General features: G+C 41.9%; 1 protein-coding gene across 1 annotated transcript in view; it reads left to right on the forward strand.

The window, feature by feature from the left end:
* Positions 1 to 7,517: 7,517 nt before the first annotated feature.
* The window catches only part of VPS53 (VPS53 subunit of GARP complex), a 192,548-nt gene continuing 176,622 nt past the window's right edge, over positions 7,518 to 23,443 (forward strand). Inside the window, exons 1-2 of the mRNA XM_007937432.2 lie at positions 7,518 to 7,604; positions 14,636 to 14,716. Coding sequence (XP_007935623.1) covers positions 7,518 to 7,604; positions 14,636 to 14,716 — 168 coding nt within the window. The remainder of the gene's footprint in view (positions 7,605 to 14,635; positions 14,717 to 23,443) is intronic.

Consider the following 23,443-nt stretch of genomic DNA (forward strand, 5'->3'; position numbering starts at 1 on the left):
CCACTAGCTGCTCCATGGGAGGAAGATGAGGTAATCTACTTCCATAAAGATTTACAGCCTTGGAAACCCAATGGGGGTTGCTATGAGTCAGAATTGATTCAATGGCAGTGGATTTTTGTTTGATTAAAGGGTATAAGGTCCCTAGGTGGCGCAAATGGTTGGCTCTTGGCTACTAACCTAAAAGTTGATGGTTTGAATCCACCCAGGTTACCACAGAGGAAAAGTCTTGTGATCTGCCTCCCTTAAGATTACAGGCAAGAAAACGTATGGAGCAGTTCTAGTCTATAAGACATGGGGTTGCCATGATTCAGTGTCAACTCAACTGCAATGGGTTTAATTTTAGATTATTAAAAGGATATAGTCTCCAAGGGTTGGTTTGTTTTTAAGTATTAGAGATTGAATTTATGCCTCATGGTGAAATTTCAAGGTAGCAAATATATTTTCTCTGATACTTCATCATCACTTGTACCCGATGCCACAGTATAACAGGAAATTAAGAAACAACAACATACCAGCTCATTTGTGAAAAAATCATGTCCTCATTTTCATACCCAAATTTCTCATATCCATAAACATCCATATTTAATTCATCTTAAAAGTATATAATGTCTTTCTAGGTTTCTTTCTTTTATTAAGGGTATTACCCTCTTTTGCTTATCATAAACAAATCAGCCTAGTCTGTTATTAATTACCCTAACAGATTGTTTTTTTTTTTTAACCTAACAAATCTGTCCTGGAAGACATGCAGCCAGAGAGTGCCTTAGAAGCAAGAATGGCCAGAATTCCCAGCACTTAGCCTAATGCCTGTCACCCACAGAAGCAGGTGTTTGACAAATTTTTTTTTTCTCACTCTCCAATTAAATCTCTATTTCTTCATTTGTTAAATGGGGGATAATGATCATACCTATCAAACTCAGAATTGTGGGATTGAAAGAGACAATGCATGTAATATGTTTGTACAGTGTCTGGCATATAGGAAGGGCTTGGAAATGTTAGTTACTTCTGTCAGCTTCCCACCACCCATCTGTCAGTTTGTTGTACTGTGGTGGCTTGCGTGTTGCTATGACACCAGAAGCTATGCCACTGGCTTTCAAACACCAACAGGGTCATCCGTGGTAGACAGGTTTCAACAGAGCTTTCAGACTAAGACAGACTAGAATGAAAGGCTTGGTGATCTACTTCTGAAAACCCTACAGATCACAACAGAATAGTGTCCAACTTAGTGCTGGAAGAAGAGGCTCTAGGTTGGTCTAGGAAGATAAGGCACTCAAAAGACACAGTGGCTGCAAACAAAAAGCACGCCAGTGATGGCACTGAGCAGGGCAGTATTTTGTTCTCTGTGGACGGGGGCACCACAAGTTGGATTCAACTCAACAGCAACAAACAACAGCCTATCAGAACACTGATATATTTCTTAAAAAGTCAAACACAGATCTACCATACAACCCAACAGTCTCCTTTCTAGGTATGAAAGGGAAATGAAAACTTATGTTCACACAAAAACTTGAATGTGAATGTTTATAGTAGCTTTATACATAATTGTCAAAACTGTAAAGAACCCAAATGTCATCCAACTTGGGAATGGGTAAACAAATTTTGGTACATCCAGACGGTGGAATTCAATTAGCAAGAAATGAACTACTGATGCACGCAGCAACATGGATGAATCTTATATGCATTATGCAATGTCAAAGAAATCAGGCTCCAGACGTACTGTATGATTCCATTTATCTGACATTCTGGAAAAGTCTAAACTATAGGAACAGAAATCAGGTCACTGGTGGCCAGAAGCTGGGGGTACAAGGCAGGGTTGACACAAAGCTGGGGAATTTCAGGGGATGATGGAACTGTTCTATGACTTGATTGTGGTGATGGCTACATGAATGACTTTGGCATGCTTTGGAGATATTGCAGGTTCCATTCCAGACCATTGCAATAAAGCAAATATCCCAATAAATCGAGTCACACACATTTTTTGGTTTCTCAGTGCACATAACAGTTATGTTTATACTATACTGTAGTCTATTAAGTCATTATGAAAACATTTGAAATACTGTGAGAATTACAAAAATGAGACACAGAGATACAAAATGAGCACATGCTATTGGGAAAATGGTGCCAAAAGACTTGCTTAATGCAGGATTGCAACAAATGTTCAATTTGTAAAAAACACAGTTGTCTATAATGTGCAATAAATCAAAGCATAATAAAACTAGGTGTGCCTGTATTTGTCAAAACTCAAAAATTTGTGTTTACATTTGTCAGAACTCAAGGAATTATAAACTGAGTGTAAATTATTTAAAATTTTAAAAAGATGATAAAAATATCCAAGACATGAGGTAGCGACTGGGATCTTAAAAGCTTGCAAGCTGCCATCTATATGCAACGATGGGTCACTCCCTGTCCAGAGCAAAGAATGAAGAAAACCAAAACTTCATGGATACAATCAGTCCTAGTGACTGATACACCATCCAATCTGCAGCCTATATGACTATGAGGCCAGAAGAACTAGATGGTGCTCGGCTACCAATGTCAACCACTTGGAAGGGGATCTATGTAGGAGATCCTGGATAGAGAGGGAGAACAATGTGGACAAAACTAAAAATCATTTGGAGGAAAAAAAAAAGAGGGGGGCACCAGGTTTGCTGATCCAGTAGAGCCTGGTGGAACCACTGAGACTATGGCCCCTAGCTGCCCATCAGGTCTGGAATTGAACCCACACCTGTGGCTTCCAGCCAAGCAAAAGACAGGCATATGAGTTGAACTTTTACCTGAGGTAGATACATTCCTTGGAGAGAACAATCATGGGAGAAAGAAGGGCTGCTTATGCACTGGGAGACAGCTCAGGGGCAGGAGGGTGTGGAGGGATAGACACAGGGAAGAGGTAATTATCGGGAGGAACTGGGAGGGGAACTGTTGCATTGTAGTAAATTGTGGTCAATATCATGAGACAAAGTGTATGTGAACTGCTGTATGGAAAGTGAATTTGCTCTGTAAATCTTCACCCAAATCACAATTAAAAAAAAAAAGAAAGAAAATGAAAAAAAAATCCAAGACAGGTGGATATAATTACCCTTTTTCCTTTAAAAAAAAACAAGGGGGGACATTTATATTTTCTGATTATAAAGTTGTTAGGTGCCGTCAAGGCAGTTCTGACTCATAGAGACCTTATGTGCAACAGAAGGAAACACTACCCAGTCCTGCACTGTCCACACATTGGCTTCCACGTTAGAGCCCACTGTTGCAGCTACTGCGTCAATCCATCTTATCGAGGGTCTTCCTCTTTCGCTGACCCTCTACTTTACCAAGTGTTCCTCTAAGGACTCGTCTCTCTTGATAACATGTCCAAAATACACAAGCCAAAGTCTCATCATCCTCACTTCCCAGGAGTATTCTGGCTGTACTTCCAAGATATACTTGTTTTTCTGGCAGTCCATGGTGCATTCAGTATGCTTCACCAACGCCATAATTCGAATGCATCAGTCGTTCATTCTTCCTTATTCAATATCCACTTCCACATGCATATGAGGTGATTGAAACCACCATGCCTTGGGTCAGGCACACCTTAGTCCTCAAGGCAACATCTTTGCTTTTTTTAACACTTTAAAGAGAGGTGTTTTGCATGATGGAACTGTTCTATGACTTGATAGTGGTGATGGTTACATGAATGAGTTTGGCATGCTTTGGAGATATTGCAGATTCCATTCCAGACCACTGCAATAAAGCAAATATCCCAATAAATTGAGTCACACACATTTTTTTTTGTTTCTCAGTGCACATAACAGTTATGTTTACACTATACTGTAGTCTATTAAGTGTTCAACAGCATGATGAAAACGTTTGAAATATTGTGAGAATTATATTGTGAGAAAACACTTTAAAGAGAGGTCTTTTGCACCCAATGCAATGTTTGGTTTCTTGACTGTTGCTTCCATGGGCACTGATTATGGATCCAAATAAAATAAAATCCTCGACACCTTCAATCTTTCCTCCATTTATGATTATGTTGCTTATTGATCCAGTTGTGAAGATTTTTGTTTTCTTTATGTTGTTGTTGTTGTGTGCCGTCGAGTCGGCCCCGACTCATAGCGACCCCTCCTTGGGTTTCCGAGGCAGTATCACTACAGAAGTAGGATTGCCCAACCTTCCTTCTGAGGAGTGGCTGGTGGGTTTGAACCGCCAGCCTTCTGGTTAGCAGTCAAGTGCTTTAGCCACTATGCTACCAGAGCTCCTAACTTTATGTTGAGGCGTAATCCATACTGAAGGCTGTAGTCTTTGATCTTTATCAGTAAATTCTTCACATTCTCTTCACTTTCAGCATGGAAGGTTGTGTCATCTGCATATCACAGATTGCTAATGAATCTTCCAAACCTGCTGCTGCATTCTTTGTATAGTCCAGTTTCTCAGATTATTTACTCAGCATATAGATTGCATAAGTATGGTGAAAGGATACAATCCTGATGTACACTTTTCCTGATTTTAAACCATGCAAACCTTGTTCTGTTTGTACAGTTGCTTCTTGGTCTCTGTACAGGTTCTGCATGAGCACAATTAAGTGCTCTGGAATTCCCATTCTGCAAAATGTTATCCATAATTTGTTGTGATCCACACAGTCAAATGCCTTTGCATAGTCAATAAAACACAGGTAAACATCTTTCTGGTATTCTCTGCTTTCATCCAAGATCTTGCTGACATCATCAATGGTATCTCTTGTTTCACGTCTTCTTCTGAATCTGGCATAAATTTCTGGCATTTCCCTGTACTGCTATAACCATTTTTAAATTATCTTCAGCAAAATTTTACTTGTGTAATGGGAGCTCTGGTGGCATAGTGTCTAAGGCATTTGACTGGTAACCAGAAGGCTGGTGGGTTTGAACCACCAGCCACGCCTCAGAAGGAATCTACTTCCTTAGAGATACCACCTTGGAAACCCAAGGGGGGTCACTATAAGTCGGAACCAACTTGACAGCAGTGAGTTTGGTTTCTGGAGTTTAGTGCTACTGATATTAATTACATTGTTCAATTAATACATTCTATTGGTTCAATTAATACATTCTATTGGATCATCTTTCTATCTCTTCCAGTCAGTTTGCCAGGTAACTGTCTTCCAAATTTTTTGGCATAGACAAGTGAGTATTTCTAGCATTGCATCCATTTGTTGAAACATCTCACTTGGTATTCTGTCAATTCCTGGAGCCTTGTTTTTTACTAAGGAGCTCTGGTGGCATAGTGCCTATAAGGCACTTGTTATTTTTGTTGTTATGTGCTGTCAAGTTGGACCCGACTCATAGCTACCCCTCTTTGGGTTTCCAAGGCAGTATCACTACGGAAGTAGATTGCCCATCTTCCTTCCGAGGAGTGGCTGGTGGGTTTGAACCGCCAGCCTTCTGGTGAGCAGTCAAGTGCCTTAGGCACTATGCTACCAGAGCTAAATGCCTAAGGCATATGACTGCTAACCAGAGGCTAGCCACCAACGACAAATCCACCAGCCACTCCAGCCAACTCCTCGGAAGAAAGATTGGGCAATCTACTTCCGTAGTGATACTGCCTTGGAAACCCAAGGAGGGGTCGCTATGAGTCGGATCCAAAATATTTGTTTTTTTTTGTTTTGTTTTTGACTATTGCCTTATAAAAGAACAACAACTTATTGTAGACATTGACATTTGGGGGGGATGCATATTCCCGTACCTACAGAAAAGTGGTATTTCTTTGTTATCACTTTTATAGCAAATTTTATCATTTTATAGCCACAAAATATATACACATACAGATATACATTCAATGTGTGTTGTGCTTATAAAAATGATAGCATGGTAGGGCAGAGACCAGACTATAGTAGCCTGAAGAATAAATGGGAGACAAGGCAGTAGGAGGAACAACACTTTTGAGAACTCTGGCCATAAAGTAGGTCAGAGAGATAGGGCAGTGGTCCATAGAAGACTTTTATAAACATGGGAGAGATCACAGCATGTCTGAATGCCAACAGGAACGATCTAGTACAAAAATAAATAAATAAATGACCTCAGACCATGCTGCACATTTTTGCTTTCCCAAATATACTGTGCACATTTTTCCATGTCACTAAATAGTTTTCAAACCATGAATTTATGAGTCAGTAATATTCTAGTTATTTATATTTTTAAGCATTCCTTTATCGTTATTGCTTCTATTTTTCCTTTACTATAAATAACTCTGATGAAAAGAAAAAACAAAAAACAAAAAAACAACAGTTCAGTGGCGCCAGGGCCCTTCCATCATGGCGTTGCAGTTTCCCAATGTTGAACTGGTAAAGCAACTCTTCCTTAGTTTCCAATTACCTCATCGTTTGAACAGTCTGTTGGAAAAGTGGTTCCACATGGTGATCCAGTCTTTTTTTCCCACATAGGTTCTATTGTGCTGCATACATGTTACACACCCTAATATTACCTGCATTACTAGCTTAAATTTGCATAGTGCTTTTTATATTCAATTTGCATCACAACCAGGCAGGGCAACAGGGCAGGTAGGGTGACTTGTTCAAGTTCACACAGGAATCCAGTGGTGGAATCGGACTTAAAGACCCCTGTTCTCAAAATCATGGGAGTTCTGGTGGCATAGTGCCTAAGGCATTTGACTGCTAACCAGAAGGCTGGCAGTTCAAACCCACCAGCCACTCCTTGGAAGGTAGGTTGGGCAATCTACTTCTGTAGTGATGCCTCGGAAACCCAAGGAGGGGTCGCTATGAGTCGATTCTGACTTGACAGGCAGTGCGTTTGGTTTGGTTTTGGTTACTCAAAATCATAGAAAGTAATCATTTCCCTACCGCTGGCACTGCCTGCTCTGGCTTTTATTTATGTATTTATTTCTTCTTCCAGTAAGGAAGCTGCGGTCTCTCTCAGAAAACTCTGCCAAGTGACCTGGCATATGGGGAACTTATTTCTGTTCAGTGGATGCTGTCCCAACTTACAAATTGTCCTTGGCAACATCGCCACTTACTAGCTGTTTTCATTTCACCCTCGATGCCGGGGATTGGGATTGAGAAGAGGAGGGACACCTACTGCCATTGACCAAGGAAGCACTGGAAGCTTGAAGGATCGCCGACTCCGCTGCCCTCAAGTGTTGTGTTGTGATCCGTAGTTTTGTTGCGACGCTGGTGAGGCTTACACTCACTGGGGTACCGGGCTGAGATGTCTAGGCCGTTCCCCATCACCGCCCTCACGAGAGCCTTAGTGGGGACAATGTCTTAGGCGAGGTGAAGAGACCCTCCATCATTCCACTGCCATTTAAAGGTAGCCAAGGGCTGCGAGGAAGAGGTTGCTGGAGAAGCCTCCCGAGATGTGACCAGAGGTAAGTCCTCCGCTATCCCAGAATGCCCCGAATCCCGGAAGTGTCTGGCTTCCCGGAAGTACCGGGCTGGCTGACAGAGCCAAGACCTGCCTGAGCGCTGCAACTGAAGGGTTGCTGATCTGGAGCCTGGGTTGACGACTGGAGGTCTGAGTTGTCTGGGTGTGTGGATCGAGTAGGGGCTGGGCGGCGGGATGATGGAGGAGGAGGAACTGGAGTTCGTGGAGGAGCTGGAAGCGGTGCTACAGCTCACGCCGGAGGTGCAGCTCGCCATAGAGCAGGTGAGCGTTCCGCCCCCTGAAGAGTGGGGAATAGGGAGGATGGGGGCAGCTCTGGGTAATGGGACCCAGGGTGGGCTGGAAGGGAGCGGCCATTGGGCGGAGAGGTGGGGGCTAGGCACAGAATGAAGGGTTTGGAGGGAGGTGAAAGTGAGAAGGTTTTCCTGAATTAGAGGAGAAAGAGCCCTTTGTAGGCCTTGGCTGTTTGGGGGGTCAGGCAAAGGAGCTGTACTGCTTGAGAGGATGAATCTAGAAGGGATTCCATGGTTAGCATGCTCATGTTCCGAGGGTTCATTCATTTACCCGGTTAGTGCGCCACTGCTCCAGTTTCCCAAGCTAGCCTCTTGAGAGTGGCTGGAAATTTTGGGGTAGTGGGATCACTTTAGGAACCCTGATGGCGCAGTGGTTACAGCGCTTGGCTGCAACCGAAAGATCGGCGGTTCAAACCCACCAGATAATCTGCAAGAAAAGATGAGGCAGTCTGCTTCCATAAAGTTAACAGCCTTAGAAGCCCTATGGGGCTGTTCACTGTCTTACAGCGTCACTGTGAGAGAGAATCCATTCAATGGCAACGGGTTTCAGTTTTTGGTTTGGGTTATAGAGTATTGCTTATGAAGGAGGGAGAAAAATCTTCCTTGAAGGAATTGGCTTGAAGATATGATTTAAGGAAAGGGAGGATATGCCTTATTTAATGACCCCTGGATGTTTTTCTAAGCAAAACGTTACTGCCGATAATAAAAGTTGACAGTTGTTGACCCTTAATAATTACTGCCACTGTGCTAAGTAATTTATTTATATTGTTTTGTAATTTGCGTTGTTTTGTATTTATTATAGATTTTTGGATGTGTGTGTTTTTAGGAGGGACCTAGGTGGCACATATGGTTTGCACTGGACTGCTGACCTAAAGGTTGGCAGTGTGAACCCATCCAGTGGTAGCATGGAAGAAAGACCTGACTATCTGCTTCTGTTAGAAAACCCTATGGAGCCATCCTGCTCTGTAATACATGAGGTCACCATGGGTCAGAGTTGACTCAGTGGCACTGGGTTTTGTTTTGTTTTGGGGTTTCTAGGAGTGGTTGGGAGCTCTGGTAGCATAGTGGCTAAGACACTTGCCTGCTAACCAGACGGCTGGCGGTTCAAACCCACCAGCCACTCCTCGGAAGGAAGGTTGGGCAATCCTACTTCCGTAGTGATACTGCCTTGGAAACCCAAGGAGGGGTCGCTATGAGTCGGGTTTGACTTGACGGCACATAACAACAACAACAACAGGAGTGGTTGGATTACCCGTACTAAGCACATTTGGCACATCCTGAGGATGCCAGACCACTGGGCAAAGTTTTTGGAATTCAGGCCACACTGCTTCCCTCACATACCTCCATCTGCCAGAAAAAGACCTGCAGTTTGGTTGCTCTTTGGACCTAGTAGGTTCTAATGGTTTTCACTGGCTAACAGTGTAGTGCCTAAGGCACTTGACTGCCAACCAGAAGGCTGGAGGTTCAAACTCACCAACCACTCCTCAGAAGAAAGGTTGGGCAATCTACTTCTGTAATGACACCACCTCGGAAACCCAAGGAAGGGTTGCTGTGAGTCAGGTCTGACTCAACGGCACATAACAACAACAACAACAATACTTTGAGAAGTGGATGCTGCTTCCTTCTGCCAAGTCTGTCTTGGTCTGGAAGTTCCGCTGAAACCTGTCCATCATGGGTGACCTTGCAGGTATTTGAAATACTGGTGGCATAACCTCCAGCCTCACAGCAACACACAAGCCATCACAGTACAACAAACTGACGGATGAGTGGTGACATCAGACAGTGTTTCACTGGTATTCATAAGGTTTTCACTGGCTAATACTAGTGAACGAAAAAGTGAAAGGCCCTCAACGAGACTGATTGACACCGTGGCTGCAATGATAGGCTCAGGTATAGCAAGGATTGTGAGTCTGGCGTAGGACCGGACATTGTTTTATTCTCTTGTACACAGGGTCGCTGAGCTGGAGCTGGCTCGACAGCACTTAACAACAACGGCTGTAATGGAAGAAACAAATAATGCCTTCAGTTCTTGTTTGACTGACAGAGATCTCAGAAGAACACATTTGTGCTATTTCTTAATGAGCTTAAGTTCTAGTGCAGATTTATTCAGTTAGCAGACATCTTTTTTTGTGTGTGTGTGTGGTTTTTTTTTTTAACTTTTTTTTTTATTATTGTGATTTGGGTGAAGATTTACAGAGCAAATTCATTTTCCATATAGCAGTTTACATATACTTTGTCTCATGACATTGACCACAGTTTACAACAATGCAACAGCTTCCCTCCCATTTCCTCCCCATAGTTACCTCTTCCCAGTGTCCACCCCTCCATGGATTCCTGCCCCCTAAGCTGTCTCCCTGTGCATAGGCTGCCCTTCTTTCTCAATGATAGTTAGCAGACATCTTGATGTCAGGATGACATTTAGAATTTTTCTTTATTTAGCAATCATAGATTGAATGAAATTCTGCAGGCAACAGTTATGTAATAGCATGCTTATAAAGAGAGGTGATACATGAGGAGTCAGGAAAGTGGTATATTGTAACCACATTTCACTCAGAGATTAAGTTCTAAAGTCACTCCATAGGGTGAAAATCAGTATAGACAGATTACCCTTGGAATTTCTTAAATTGCCCATGAACTACAATGTATGAGCATTGTACTATTAAGTCTAATTAAGTCTAGTGCTGTTAGTTTTCTCCAGCATTGGAACGGATCACTTTTTCTTCTCAACTATTACTGGACGCAGTAGTTGGCTTGTATTAGGGGCCTTAATATATGAAAACATTTATCCAGGATAACTCTAGGACCCAGGGATACTGCCTCGGAAACCCAAGGAGGGGTTGCTGACTCCACGGCAGTGAATTTGGTTTTTGGTTTATATCATACTCATCATGGGGCCTACACTCAGTTGCAGGTGAAATCACTATCACGTCCTTTGGTGAGTGCATATACATGAGGTTACGTACATGTGTATATGATGTATTTCTATCCTAATGTGTATTATAAAAACAGAAGTGCTAAGCATTTAAAAAAGAGAACACCTTCACTTTCTTGTCACCCACCTTACTTCCACTTCTCATTGGCATTGTGAAATCCCTAAACTCTTCTAACAATTGCTTTTGACCTCTCTTAGAAGACATTTTGATTCTTTGACACTGTATTTCTTTGGAAAGTTTTTTTTTTCTTTCTTTTAAAAAGCAATCATTCAAGAGTCCAGATGTCACTGTCACTCGAGATGCCACCTGGCCTTTAGCAGCTCATTTTCATAAGGTCCCAGAATGTTTTCCTTTTATGCTAAATGTATTTTTATTTTTTCAATTCCCTTCACCCAAGTTAGTATGTGTCTACCCTCTCGTTAATGGTTAACCCTCCCTTCCCCACCCACCCCTGGTAACCATCAAATCATTTTTCTTTTTATGTCAAACCCTTTTCTTGATTTTTTACAATAGTGGTCTCTTACAATATTTGTCCTTTTGTAATTGACTGATTTCACTCAGCGTAATGTTCCCTAAGTCCATCTGTGTTATGAGATGTTTCGCAGATTCATCACTGCTCTTTAACATTGGGTAGTATTCCATTGTGTGTATGTACCATAGTTTGTTGACCCATTCCTCTGCTGATGGGCATTTAGGTTGTTTCCATTCTTTTGCCATTGCGAATAATAACTGTGATCTGCTCATGTTATGACACTGATTTCTCTAGGATATATACCTACTAGTGGGATTGCTGGATCATATGAGATATATATATATATATATATTTTTTTTTTTTCCCTTGTGATTTGGGTGAAAGTTTACAGAGCAAATTCACTTTCCATACAGTAGCTAACACACATTTTGTCTTGTGACATTGACTGCAATTTCCCACAGTGCAAGAACTCCTCTCCTACTTTCTCTCCATTAAAAAAAAAAAAAAGAAACTTCCTGCCACCCAGTCAATTTCAACTCATAGTGACCCCTCCTTGGGTTTCCAAGACAATATCTCTGTGGAAGTAGATTGCCCAGTCTTCCTTCCAAGGAGTAGCTGATGGGTTTGAACCCCCAGCCTTCTGGTTAGCAGTCAAATGCCTTAGGCACTACACCACCAGAGTTCCTTAGTTAACCTCTTCCCTGTGTCCTCTCCCATGCATTTCAGCTCCCCACCCCCAGCTGTCTCCCTGTGCATGCACACAGCCCTTCTGTTCTCCCATGATTGATCTCTCCAAGGAGTATATCTACCTATTATAAATGTTCAGCTCAAATGCCTGTCTTTTGTTTGGCTGGAAGCCACAGAGTGGGTTCAGTTCCAGACCTGAAGGGCAGCTAGGGGCCATAGTCTCAGTGGTTCTATCAGGTTCTATCAGACCAGCAAACCTGGTCCTTTTTTTTTTTTAAATGATTTTGATTTTTGTTCCACATTGTTCTCCCATTCTATCTAGGATCTCCTACACAGTGGATCATATGCTGTTTCTATTTCCAACTTTGTAAGGAAGCGCCATATCATTTTCCACCAAGTTTTTACCGTTTTACAGACCCACCACTGGTGTATGAGGGTTCCAGTCTCTCTGCACCCTCACCAGCATTTATTCTGTTTTTTTGAACTTTGTTATTAGTGCTGTGGTGAGATGATACCTCCTTGTTTTGATTTGCATCTGGCATAGTGCCTAAGGCATTTTACTGTTAACCAGAAGGTTGGCGGTTCAAACCCACCAGCCACTCCTTGGAAGGAAGATTGGGCAATCTACTTTTGTAGAGCTACTACCTTGGAAACCCAAGAAAGGGTCGCTCTATGAGTTGAATCGACTTGATGGCAGTGAGTTTTCATCTTGTTGAATTTTGCTATTATTGCTGGAGTGAGGTGATATCTCATTGTTGTTTTGATTTCCATCTCTGTAGTGGTTAATGATCACAAGCAATTCTTCATGTGTTTGTTAGCTGCTTAATGTCTTTGTTGTAGTGTCTATTCATGTCCTCTGCGCATTTTTAAATTGTATTATTTATCTTTATGTTGTTAAAAGTGTTGAAGTTTTCTATAAATGTTAGAGATTAGCTCCTTGTCTGATAAGTCATTGCCAAAAATCTTTCCCAGTCTGTGGGTTTCTTATTACTCTTTTGGTGAAATCTTTTGGTGCACATAAATGTCTAATTTTTAGGAGGTCCCAGTCATCCATTTTGTCTTTTGGTGTTTGTGCATTTTTAGTTATATTCGACAGTATATTAATGCCTTGAATTAGGGCCCCTAAATTTGTCCTCATTTTCTTTTCGGTGATCTTTACGGTTTTGGGTTTTATGTTCAGGTCTTTGATCCAACTTGAGTTCATTTGTATGTGATGTGAGATATGGGTCTTGTTTCATTTTTCTGCAAATGCATATCCAGTTTTGCCCCACCATTTATTAAAGAGGAAGGTTGGGCAATCTACTTCTGTAGTGATACTGCCTCGGAAACCCAAGGAGGAATCACTATGAGTTGGGTTCAACTCTAGGCAGTGAGTATGGTTTTTTATTAAAGAGACTATATCTTCCTCATTTAATGATTTGTGGCCCTTTGCCAAAGATCAGCTGTCCATAGGTGGGTGGAATTACCTCTGGGCTTTCAGTACTGTTCCATTAGTCTATGTGTGTACCAGTACCAAGCTGTTTTAACTACTGTGGCTATTTAGTATGTTTTGAGATCAGGGAGTGTGAAGCCTCCTACTTTGTTCTTCTTCTTTAGTTGTGTTTAGTTGTGTTTTACTTATCTGGGGTCTCTTCCCATTCCACGTAAAGTTGGTAATTAGTTTTTCCATGTCTTTAATGAAAGATGATAGAACGTGGATCAGGATTGCATTATATCTATAAATTGCTTTGAGTGGTATTAACATTTTCATGATGTTTTCTTATCCATAATCATGGTATATTCTTCCTTTTGTATATATATATATTTTTTTGTTTCTTGTAATAGTGTTTTAAGATTTTCCTTATAGATGTCTTTTGTGTCTCAGTTAGATTCATTCCTAAGTATTTCATCTTTTGGGTGGTTATTGTAAATGGTATTGCTTTCCTGATTTCCTTTTAAGAGTTCTCTTTGTTAATGTAAAGGAATCCAACTAATTTTTGTATGTTGATCTTGTACCCTGCCACTCTGTTGAAACTTTCAACTAGTTCCAGTAATTTTCTTACTGAGTCTTTAGAATTTTCTATGTATAAAATCATATCATCTACAAAGAGACATAGTTTTACTTCTTGTTTACTAATTTGGATGCCTTTTATTTCCCTTTCTTGCTTTATTGCTCTGGCAAGGACTTCCAATACAATATTGAATAAGAGGGGTGATAAAGGACATCCTGTTTGGTACCCATTCATAAGAAGAATGCGTTCAGTCTCTCTCCACTGAGAATAATGTTGGCCATTGATTTTGTATATATATTCTCTTTAGAAGGTTTCTTAAAGAAGAATTTGGTTATCAGAGTTTTAACTGTCTTAAATTGGTGAAATCCAGTACCCAGGAGATCATCTGACTACTTTTATATGCTTTTGTAACAGGACTCATGCTTGTTCTTCAAGGTGCCGTTGTTGAAGGTCATTAGCTGTATTTCTCAGAAGGAGGTTTACTTTCTTATGTTAAAGAGATAGACAGTTCCCTAATCCTTGCTCTGAATTTCCTGATAATGTCTGAAGCATAAAAATTGTTTCAATGAATAGTGAATTCTACTGCTGAGAAATCACTGAGACATGGTACATACGTGTCATCAAGGTTTCCCTAAATGCAGCCAGTTTCATCTCTTAGTGTACAATGCCTTCTGATTTTTCCTCGTCTTCAAGATGTCAGTGATACCTGTGGAACTTCTCACAGTGGCACCAAGATGTTAAAAGTATAGATGTTGAAAATTAAAGATTTACTTTAACAGATATTTTATTGAGCATCTATTGTATGTGAAACACTGTAAAAGGGAAAAGACTTTTTTTTTCTTCAAGGAGGGGGAAGAAATTGTGTATAATAAAAGGCAGAAAGATAACTAGTTATTTTTAATCCTCTGTTTCTGTGTAGGTATTTCCCAGCCAGGATCCTTTAGATCGTGCAGATTTTAATGCTGTGGAATATATCAATACCCTGTTCCCTACGGAGCAAGTAAGTATAGAGTTTTAGTTTCCTTCATTTCAGGGCCTTCTGACTCATCTGTTATGATTGGCATATTATACTACATACTCTCCAGAGCTTTGATAAACAAGTGAGAGTTAAATTCGAATTAAACACCATCACGACCAGGCTGGAGGATTAGCTAACTTGTTGTGGTAGAGTGGAATTCTTTGTATAGTGAGCATAGTAGAAATTGTACCCTGAGGTTGTAAGCGTCTCCACTCCTTTACCCCAAATTTTCTGTAGTAAATTAAGAAGTGGAGAAGATTTTTTAAATGTAAGAGGGAAAAGTATAGGTAGGTTGGGCCAAAGTCATAAAGCCACTTTCATCCCTACTTCAAGATGTAAATTTTTAGACTTTATGTTTTGTTTTGCTGGGTGCTTTGCCAATAAAGATTTTTTTCTTTTTTTTTTTCCAAAATTAGTTTTTGGTTTTTGAGTGTTTGGATGAGAGGTGGACCAGAATTAGAAGGAGCAGAGTTGGGAGAAGGTCAGCTGGAGTTCAGCTCAGTCTTTCATTGATTTATTGAGCAAACATTCACTGTGTCATGTGTTGTCAATCCCTGAGCCAGGTGTTGGGGATACAAAGATGAGTAAGACCCAGTCCATGCTCTTGAGGTATGCATGACTGAATTGGGGAGACTGGTGAATGCTATAAGAGAGATGTAACAGTATAGCAGGGAACAAAAGAACAGTTCTCTGTAGGAAAATCAAAGCCTTAGAGAGCAGGTAGCATTTCTGCTGAGTCTTGAAAGATTCATTCATTTAGTCAATACTCAGCTATCATGTATTAAGTGTCTACTGACAGGCACTGGAAACTGGGGAGAGAATGATAAACATGTTAAGCAAGTTCCTGTTCTCATAGAGTCTCCTGAGGAGGAAAACAAATCAACAAATACATAATCAAGAAAATACCAAGTGTGGTCAATACTATGATGAAAATAGGTGCTATTAGACAAGTGTATAAGGTGAACATTTACATTAAGTAGGTGCACTCCTTAGAACAGTCAACCATGAGAGATCAGGAGGGCAGTATTTGCACAGGGAGAGAGCTCAGAGGGCAGGAATGCATGGTAAAGGAGGACACGGGGAAGAGGTAACCACAGAGAGGAAGTGGGAAGAGGACTGTGATGGATTTTCTAATGATTCACCGTCCTTGTGTTCCCGGGATCCATCATTGAATGATCATGAAGCATTTTTAAATATGCTTCATAACCCAGTTCTTGGTGTCCAACTTGAGCCATGTTTTGAAAAATAAAAAAACAAAACAAAACAACAACAAAAAAACTGGTGCTATTAGAGAGTCATGACATGGGGAGTGCTCCTTTAGACAAGGGGTCAGGGAGCATCTCTCTGAGGTGTTTACTTTAGGCTGAGAGCTGACAGCTATGAAGGAGCCAGTTTTGTGGCAGTCTGAGATAAGTGAACTGCTAGGTAAGGGAAAGCAGGGTAAAAGCTCAGAGCTGGCAAACAAAGTATGTGCCATGAAGATAGCCTCTGAGGAGGAGATGAGGCTGAAGAGATAGACAGAGCAAGGATCTTAAAGGGCTTATGTCCTCTAAGCTGGTGCTCCCCCACCCCCTTCTTTTTTTTCTTGATGCCACATGCCTCTCAGTGAAACATTCTTCACAAAACTGATTCTCACCGGGCTGATTTTTAAGCCTATACAAACTATTATATACATATTTTAGTACTAATCTTAAAAAAATTGGGCTTTAGTTATATTTTATTTACTATATACGTAAAGAATAAAAATAAGAGTGTTAATAGTTTCTTCTCACAGCCTAGCGGATAGTCTTACAAACCTTTTGGGGATGTGCACATCCTGCTCTCTGCTGCTCTAGGCAGGCATGTTCACTGAAGGGCTTTTGATAGGGAAATGACTCGACCAGATTCACATTTTGAAAATTCCCCCTGGACCATGGTCACAGGGGACATCAAGTTCAGTTGGCATAACATACTGCACAAAAACATTGCTCCACGTCCTACTTTGGTGAGTAGCAACTGGGATCTTAAAAGCTTGCAAGCAACCATCTAGATGCAACAATGGGTTGCTCCTCGTTCAGAGCAAAGAAGAATGAAGAAAACCAAAGACACATGGAAACAATTAGTTCAAGGGACTGGTACACCATGTGATGCTCAGCCTATATGACTATGAGACCAGAAGTAGATGGTGCCAAGCTACCACTGTCAACCACTTGGAGGGGCATCTATGTAGGAGATCCTGGATAGAGTAGGAGAACAATGTGGAACAAAATTCAAAATCATTAAAAAAAAAAAAAAGGGGGGAAACTCAAAATCATAAAAAAAAAAAAAGTACCAGGTTTGCTGGTCTGATGGAGACTGGTGAAACCCCTGAGATTATGGCCCTTAGCTGCCCTTCAATCTGGAATTGAACCCACTCCTGAGGCTTCCAGCCAAACAAAAGACAGGCATATGAGCTGAACATTTACATGAGGTAGATATACTCTTTGGAGAGATCAGTTGTGGGAGAATAGAAGGGCTGTGTATGCACAGGGAGACAGCTCGGGGGACAGGAGTGTATGGAAGGGAAGGACACAGGGAAGAGATGGCTATGGGGAGGAAGTGGGAGGAAAGCTGTTGCATTGTGGGAGATTGCAGTCAATGTCATGAGACAAAATGTATGTGAACTGCTGTATGGAAGATGAATTTGCTCTGTAAACTTTCACCCAAATCACAATTAAAAAAAATATATATATATTCCCTCTGGCAGTAGCGTGGAGGATGAATTCTAGGGGAGGCAAAACTAGAGGCTGAAGACCAGTTTGGAGATGACTGTCATAGGTCATTCACTTAAGAGAGATGACAGGAGCCTGTGTTAAGACTGTGAGGTGGCGAGAACAAGATCTGAGAGCTCTTTAGGAGGAAGAAGTCACAGAATTTGGTGCCTGAAGGGCTGGAGGTGGAGGAACAGGTAGAATCTAAAATTCAGTCTTTCATTTACTCATCAAAAACACCTCCTTTTTGTCTGGCTCTATAAGAAATTCAGGGCTAGAGGGCAGAGCAGGCAGACACGGGCCTTCCTAGCATAGAGCTTACCATCTAGCTTAATAGTTATTAATTACACAGTTAAATTATAAGTAAATTATTATTAACTCATAGTGCCTAAGGCATCTGACTGCTAACCAGAAGCCTGGCAGTTCAAACCCACCAGCCACTCCTTGGTAGGAAGTTCGGGCAATCTACTTCCGTAGTGATACTGCCTTGGAAACCCAAGGAGGGGTCGCTCACACTCACGCTCACTCACTGCCGTTGAGTCAGATCTGACTCATAGCAACCGCCCCATATGGTTTCCAAGGCTGTAATCTTTTGGTTAGCAGCCAAATGCTGTGACCACTATGCCACCAGAGCTCCTAAACCAAGCAACAGATTAGCTTAATTAGTAAAGAATGCCTGCCTTGAGAATGATGTTCTTTTAAGGAACTGTCTTTATGGGATCACATTCACAGTAGCAACTTGAAGAGTTAGATAGGAAGTGTAGGGGACAGTAAAATTGTGTTAGTTAGTAGTGGAGGAACAACCCAGAAAGGAGGGTGAGAGTGGCTGCACTACTTGAAGAGTGTAATCAGTGTACATGTAGAAATGGTTGAATTGGTGTGTATTTTGCAGTGTATATTTTCAATCACAACAAAATGTTAAAATGACTTGTTAGTGTAATTATTAATTATCATGTCATTCATCCTCAAGAGAGTCCTAACTTCTACTACAACTCTAATAATATAGTTAAAAGTTATTGGATGCTTACCAGGCACCACTCTAAGCATGTAACGATACATTCTCTACTTTGTTTTCATTCTTGTTTTACAGTGAGAATGACCAGGGACAGAGAATATAAAGAATGCTTAAATGTGATAGCATCACCAGGAAGGAAGCCTAAATGCTGGGGAAACGTAGCACAGAGGGCTTTACTTATTCTGAGGAGTCCAAGAAGGCTTCCCTGGGGATATGGCATTGAAGTCAGGGCATTTGGACTTTGATTTCTAGCCTGGCAGACTGAGTGGGTGTTGACACCTTTACCTCATATTGGGAGTGAGGAGGAAGAGCAGGTTTCAGTGGGGAGCAGGGCAGGAGGAGTGAAAGGCAGTGAACTCAGTTCTGAACATATTTGGACCATCCAGGTGCAACCATCTAGTTGGATATTTGAATCTGGAGCTCATAATCCCCATCATTGTTAATATCTTGGTACATATATCCTTCTAAGCTTTTTCTAATGACTTAATTTTTCAGAACGAAGTAAAAGAAATGGTATCATACTGTGTCTTCTTAGAGATTTTACAAATACCCTTTGTAGCTCATCATTTTTTATGAAAGGAGAATTCTAGGAATTCACTGGAGATAGACATTTGGGGAAGGGGAGCCTTGGTGGCACAATGGTTAAAAGCCTTCAACTGCTAACTGGAAGGTCAGTGGTTCAAACCTACCAGCCACTTTGTGGGAGAAGAGACCTGGCAGTCTGTTCCTGTAAAGATTACAGCCTTGGAATCCCTGTGGTGGCAGTTCTCTCCTGTCATATAGGGTTGCTACGAGTTGGAATTGACTCCATGGCACACAACAAGACATTGGGGAACAATTGATATAAAGATAACAGTTTTAGCCATGAAAACATTTCATTTACCCTACCCTGTTAAGAGTGCATGGAGTTCTGGTGGCGCTGTGGTTAAAGCATTGGGCTGCTAACTAAAAGGTTGGAGGCTCGAACCTGGTAACCCCTCCGCAGGAGAAAGGTGAGGCAGTCTGCTACCATAAAGATTGACAACCTTGGAAACCCTATGAGGCAGTTGTACTCTGTCTTGCAGTGTCGCTATGAGTTGGAATTGACTCGATGACAGTGGGTTATTAAGAATGCTGACTCGGCAGGACAAAAATTTGTGTAGATTGGAAAATTATGTAGGAAACCACCAGATTCTCACGTTGTCTTGGTATGTTTGTGATGCGTCTGGCTTCTAAACTGCTAAAGGTAGCACAAGGCACTGGTTGTTCCACAGACTCACAGACCTTTTGTCTTGTCTAGTTATGTCTTGTCTAGTTATATCCTCCCTCCACATGATACTGTGCAGTGATGTTTCTTGGAATAAACTCAGAAAATTTATGACACAGGCTTACCTTCATTCCCCAGTCCCGCAGTTACACTTAGCAGTTCATTTTCCAGCTCCTTCGTGAAAGCTAATAGCAAGTAAAGGCATGACATATAATTTCTCTTAACTCTTCCTTGATCTTGGGCATAAACCATCTACATGCCTCATGGGACTACAGGAAATATTTGTTGTGAGTTTAGATTATTTATAGTGGATGTCAGTGTTTGGAGAATACATGTAGTGTTATTCTAAGGAGGAAGGTAGGTATGTGTGTCTACTGAATAGCAAGTGCTTGAGCATCTGTGATTGCCTAGAGACATCTGTCTGCAGGCAGTAGTGTGCCTGGAACTGATCCCTGGAATTTTCTTTTTTTTTTTTTAATTAGGATTTGGGTGAAGATTTACAGAGTAAATTCACTTTTCATACAGCAGTTCACATATACTTTGTCTCATGTCATTGACCAAAATTTACAATGCAACAGCTCCCCTCCCACTTCCTCCCCATAGTTACCTCCTCCCAGTGTCCATCCCTTCATACTCTTCTGCACCCTGAGCTATCTCCCTGTGCATAAGCAGCCCTTCCTTCTCCCATGATTTTTCTCTCCAGGGCGTGTGTCTACTTGAGGTAAATGTTTAACTCACATGCCTGTACTTTGTTTGGCTGGGAACCACAGTTGTGGGTTCAATTCCAGACCTGAAGGGCAGCTAGGGGCCATAGTCTCAGTGGTTACACCAGGCTCCATTGGACCAGCAAACCTGGTCCCCACCTTCTTTTTTTTTTTTTGCCTCCAAATGATTATGAGTTTTGTACCACATTGTTCTCCCTCTTTATGCAGGATCTCCTACATCCCTTCCAAGTGGATGGCAGTGGTAGCTGGGCACCATGTAGTTCTTCTGGTCTCATAGTTGTATAGGTTGCAGATCGGATGGTGTACCAGTCGCTAGGACTGATTGTTTCCATTAATTTTGGTTTTCTTCTTTCTTCTTGACGAGGAGAGACCCGTTGTTGCATCTAGATGGCAGCTTCCTAGCTTTTAAGGTCCCAGTCGCTACTCGCCAAAGTAGTAGGTGGAACAATGTTTTGTATAGTATGTTATGCCAATTGAGCTTGATGTCCCCTGCGACTATGGTCCCAAGCCCGCAGGATCAACTACTCGGTCCCTCTGGGTAGCTGGCTGTGACCAAGTAATGACCATAACCTTGCCCCTTGTCAGCTCTACTATACACCTGGTAATTCTGATCATTCACATGAACTTATAGGCCCATTGTCTGCCAACCCTATATATGATCTTGGATACACTCTCCATTTAGACATACCTAATTGTTTAGCTTGTTCACCCATCTATCCGTCCCTATACCCATGTTTGCTTTCACTGACAACTCAGTACTGTATATGCAAAGGGGTTCATATTTGTTGTCTGTACTGCCCATGTAACTCTCTATGTCTTTCTCATCCTCCCCTGGAATTTTCTTATTTGCCAGGTCCTAGTCTAGGTCTAGGAGGAGCTCTGGTAGCATACTACCTAAGGCACTTGACTGCTAACCAGAAGTCTGGCGGTTCAAATCCACCAGCCACTCCTCGGTAGGAAGATGGGGCAATCTACTTCCATAATGATACTGCCTCAGAAACCCAAAGAGGGGTTGCCATGAGTAGGGTCCTACTCGACGGCACATAACAACAACACAACAACAATCTAGGTCTGGTAGGGTAGTGCCTAAGATACTTGACTGCTAACCAGAAGGCCGGTGGTTCAAACCCACCAGTCACTCCTCGGAAGGAAGTTTGGGCAATCTACTTCCATAGTGATACCACCTCGGAAACCCAAGGAGGGGTCGCTATGAGTCGGGTCCGACTCAACGGCACATAACAACAGCAGTCTAGGTCTTGGGAACTCTTGTGGTGTAGTGCCTTCATTTGACTGCTAACCAGAAGGCTGGTGGTTCAAACCCACCAGCCACTCCTTGAAAAGAACATTGGGCAATCTACTTCCGTAGTGATACCACCTTGGAAGCCCAAGGAGGGATCACTGTGGGTCAGATCCAACTCAATGGCAGTGAGTTTAGTCTAGGTCTGAGAAGCTCAGGTGGCATATTAGTTGGACTGCTGACCAAAAGGTTGGATTTCGAACTCATCAGCTGCTCTGAAGGAGAAAGATGAGGCTGTCTGCTTCTGTAAATATTTACAGCCTTAGAATCCCTGTCGGGCCAGTTACCCTCTGACCTATCGGGTTGCTGAGAGTCAAAATCGACTCAATGGCAGTGGGTTTTTTGGTGATGCCAGGTCCAAGGAGCCCTAGTGGCTTGACTGAAGGATGAGCAGTTTGATCCTGCCCAGTGGCTCCATGGGAGAAAGCCCTGGTGATCTGTTCCTGTAAAGATTACAGCCTAGAAAGCCCTGGGGGCAGTTCTGCTCTGTCCCACGGAGCCCATAGGAGTTGAAATCATTCATCAGCACCTGATGGCACCAAGCTCAGGATGGAGCTTGGGTCCCTGCATTTAACAGAGCCCCTTGGGTGATTCTGAAGAGTAGCAGTGGTTTGGTAACACTGATTAGAAAACCTTTTAAGTCTCTTAGTAGTAAACTGAAGAGGATCATTTGTCTGTTTTCACTGGTGGTTTGGTAAGGGAAAATAGATGAACTCTATGAAAAACTAATATAAAGATTCAATGTAATTAAGAATTTTGAAAAAATTCTTAGGGTCCCTGGTGGCACAAACAGTTAAGCACTTGGCTGCTAACCAAAGGTTACAGGTTCAGGTCCACTCAAAGATGCCTCAAGAAAGGCCTGGTGATGTCCTTCCAGAAAATCAGCCATTTGAAGACTTTATCAGCCATCGAAGTATAGTTTGACTTTGACACATGTGGGGTTACCATGAGTCGGAGTCCACACCAGGTGGTTTGTTTTTTTGGTTTATAATTAAGAACTTTGAACAAAAGTCATAAGGTGCTATTTTGGAAGGAGTTTTTCATGGCTCCCAAACTGCTCTGGCTTTATATTGCTAAGTAAAAAGAAAAAAAAACACATTGCCAAACTGATTGCCATTCCTGTTTATCAAAAGTAAATAACTATTTGCACAGAAAGAACTCTGTTGTTGTTGTGTGCCATCCAGGCAACTCTGACCCATAGTGACCCTCTAGAACAAAGTAGAACTGACTCAGGCTGTAATCTTTACAGAAAGGAACTCTGGTGGTGCAGCAGTTAAGTACGTGGCTGCTGACTGGAAGATTGGCAGTTTGAACCCACCTGGCTCTGTGGGAGAAAGACCTGGCAATCTGCTCACGTAAAGATTGCAGCCAAGAAAACCCTACGGAGCACTGCTGCCCTGTCTCATGGGTCTCAATGAGTAGGAGTTGACAGCACCCAACAACAACAGCATCTTTAGGGAAGCAGATTGCCATGCCATTCCTCCATGATACTGCTGAGTGGGTTTGAACCACCTGCCTTTAGGTTAATAGTCCAGTATAAGTGTATAGATGTGCTGTAAATGGAGACTATCTCAACCCGCTGCCACTGAGTTGGATCTGACTCATAGCGACCCCTCCTTGGGTTTCCAAGGCAGTATCTCCTCTGATAGCATAGTGGCTAAAGCACTTGACTGCTAACCAGAAGGCTGGCGGTTCAA

Source organism: Orycteropus afer, unplaced genomic scaffold (genome assembly GCF_000298275.1).
Source record: "Orycteropus afer afer isolate SDZICR_OR568_19922 unplaced genomic scaffold, OryAfe1.0 scaffold00042, whole genome shotgun sequence".
Taxonomy (NCBI): Eukaryota; Metazoa; Chordata; class Mammalia; order Tubulidentata; family Orycteropodidae; genus Orycteropus; species Orycteropus afer.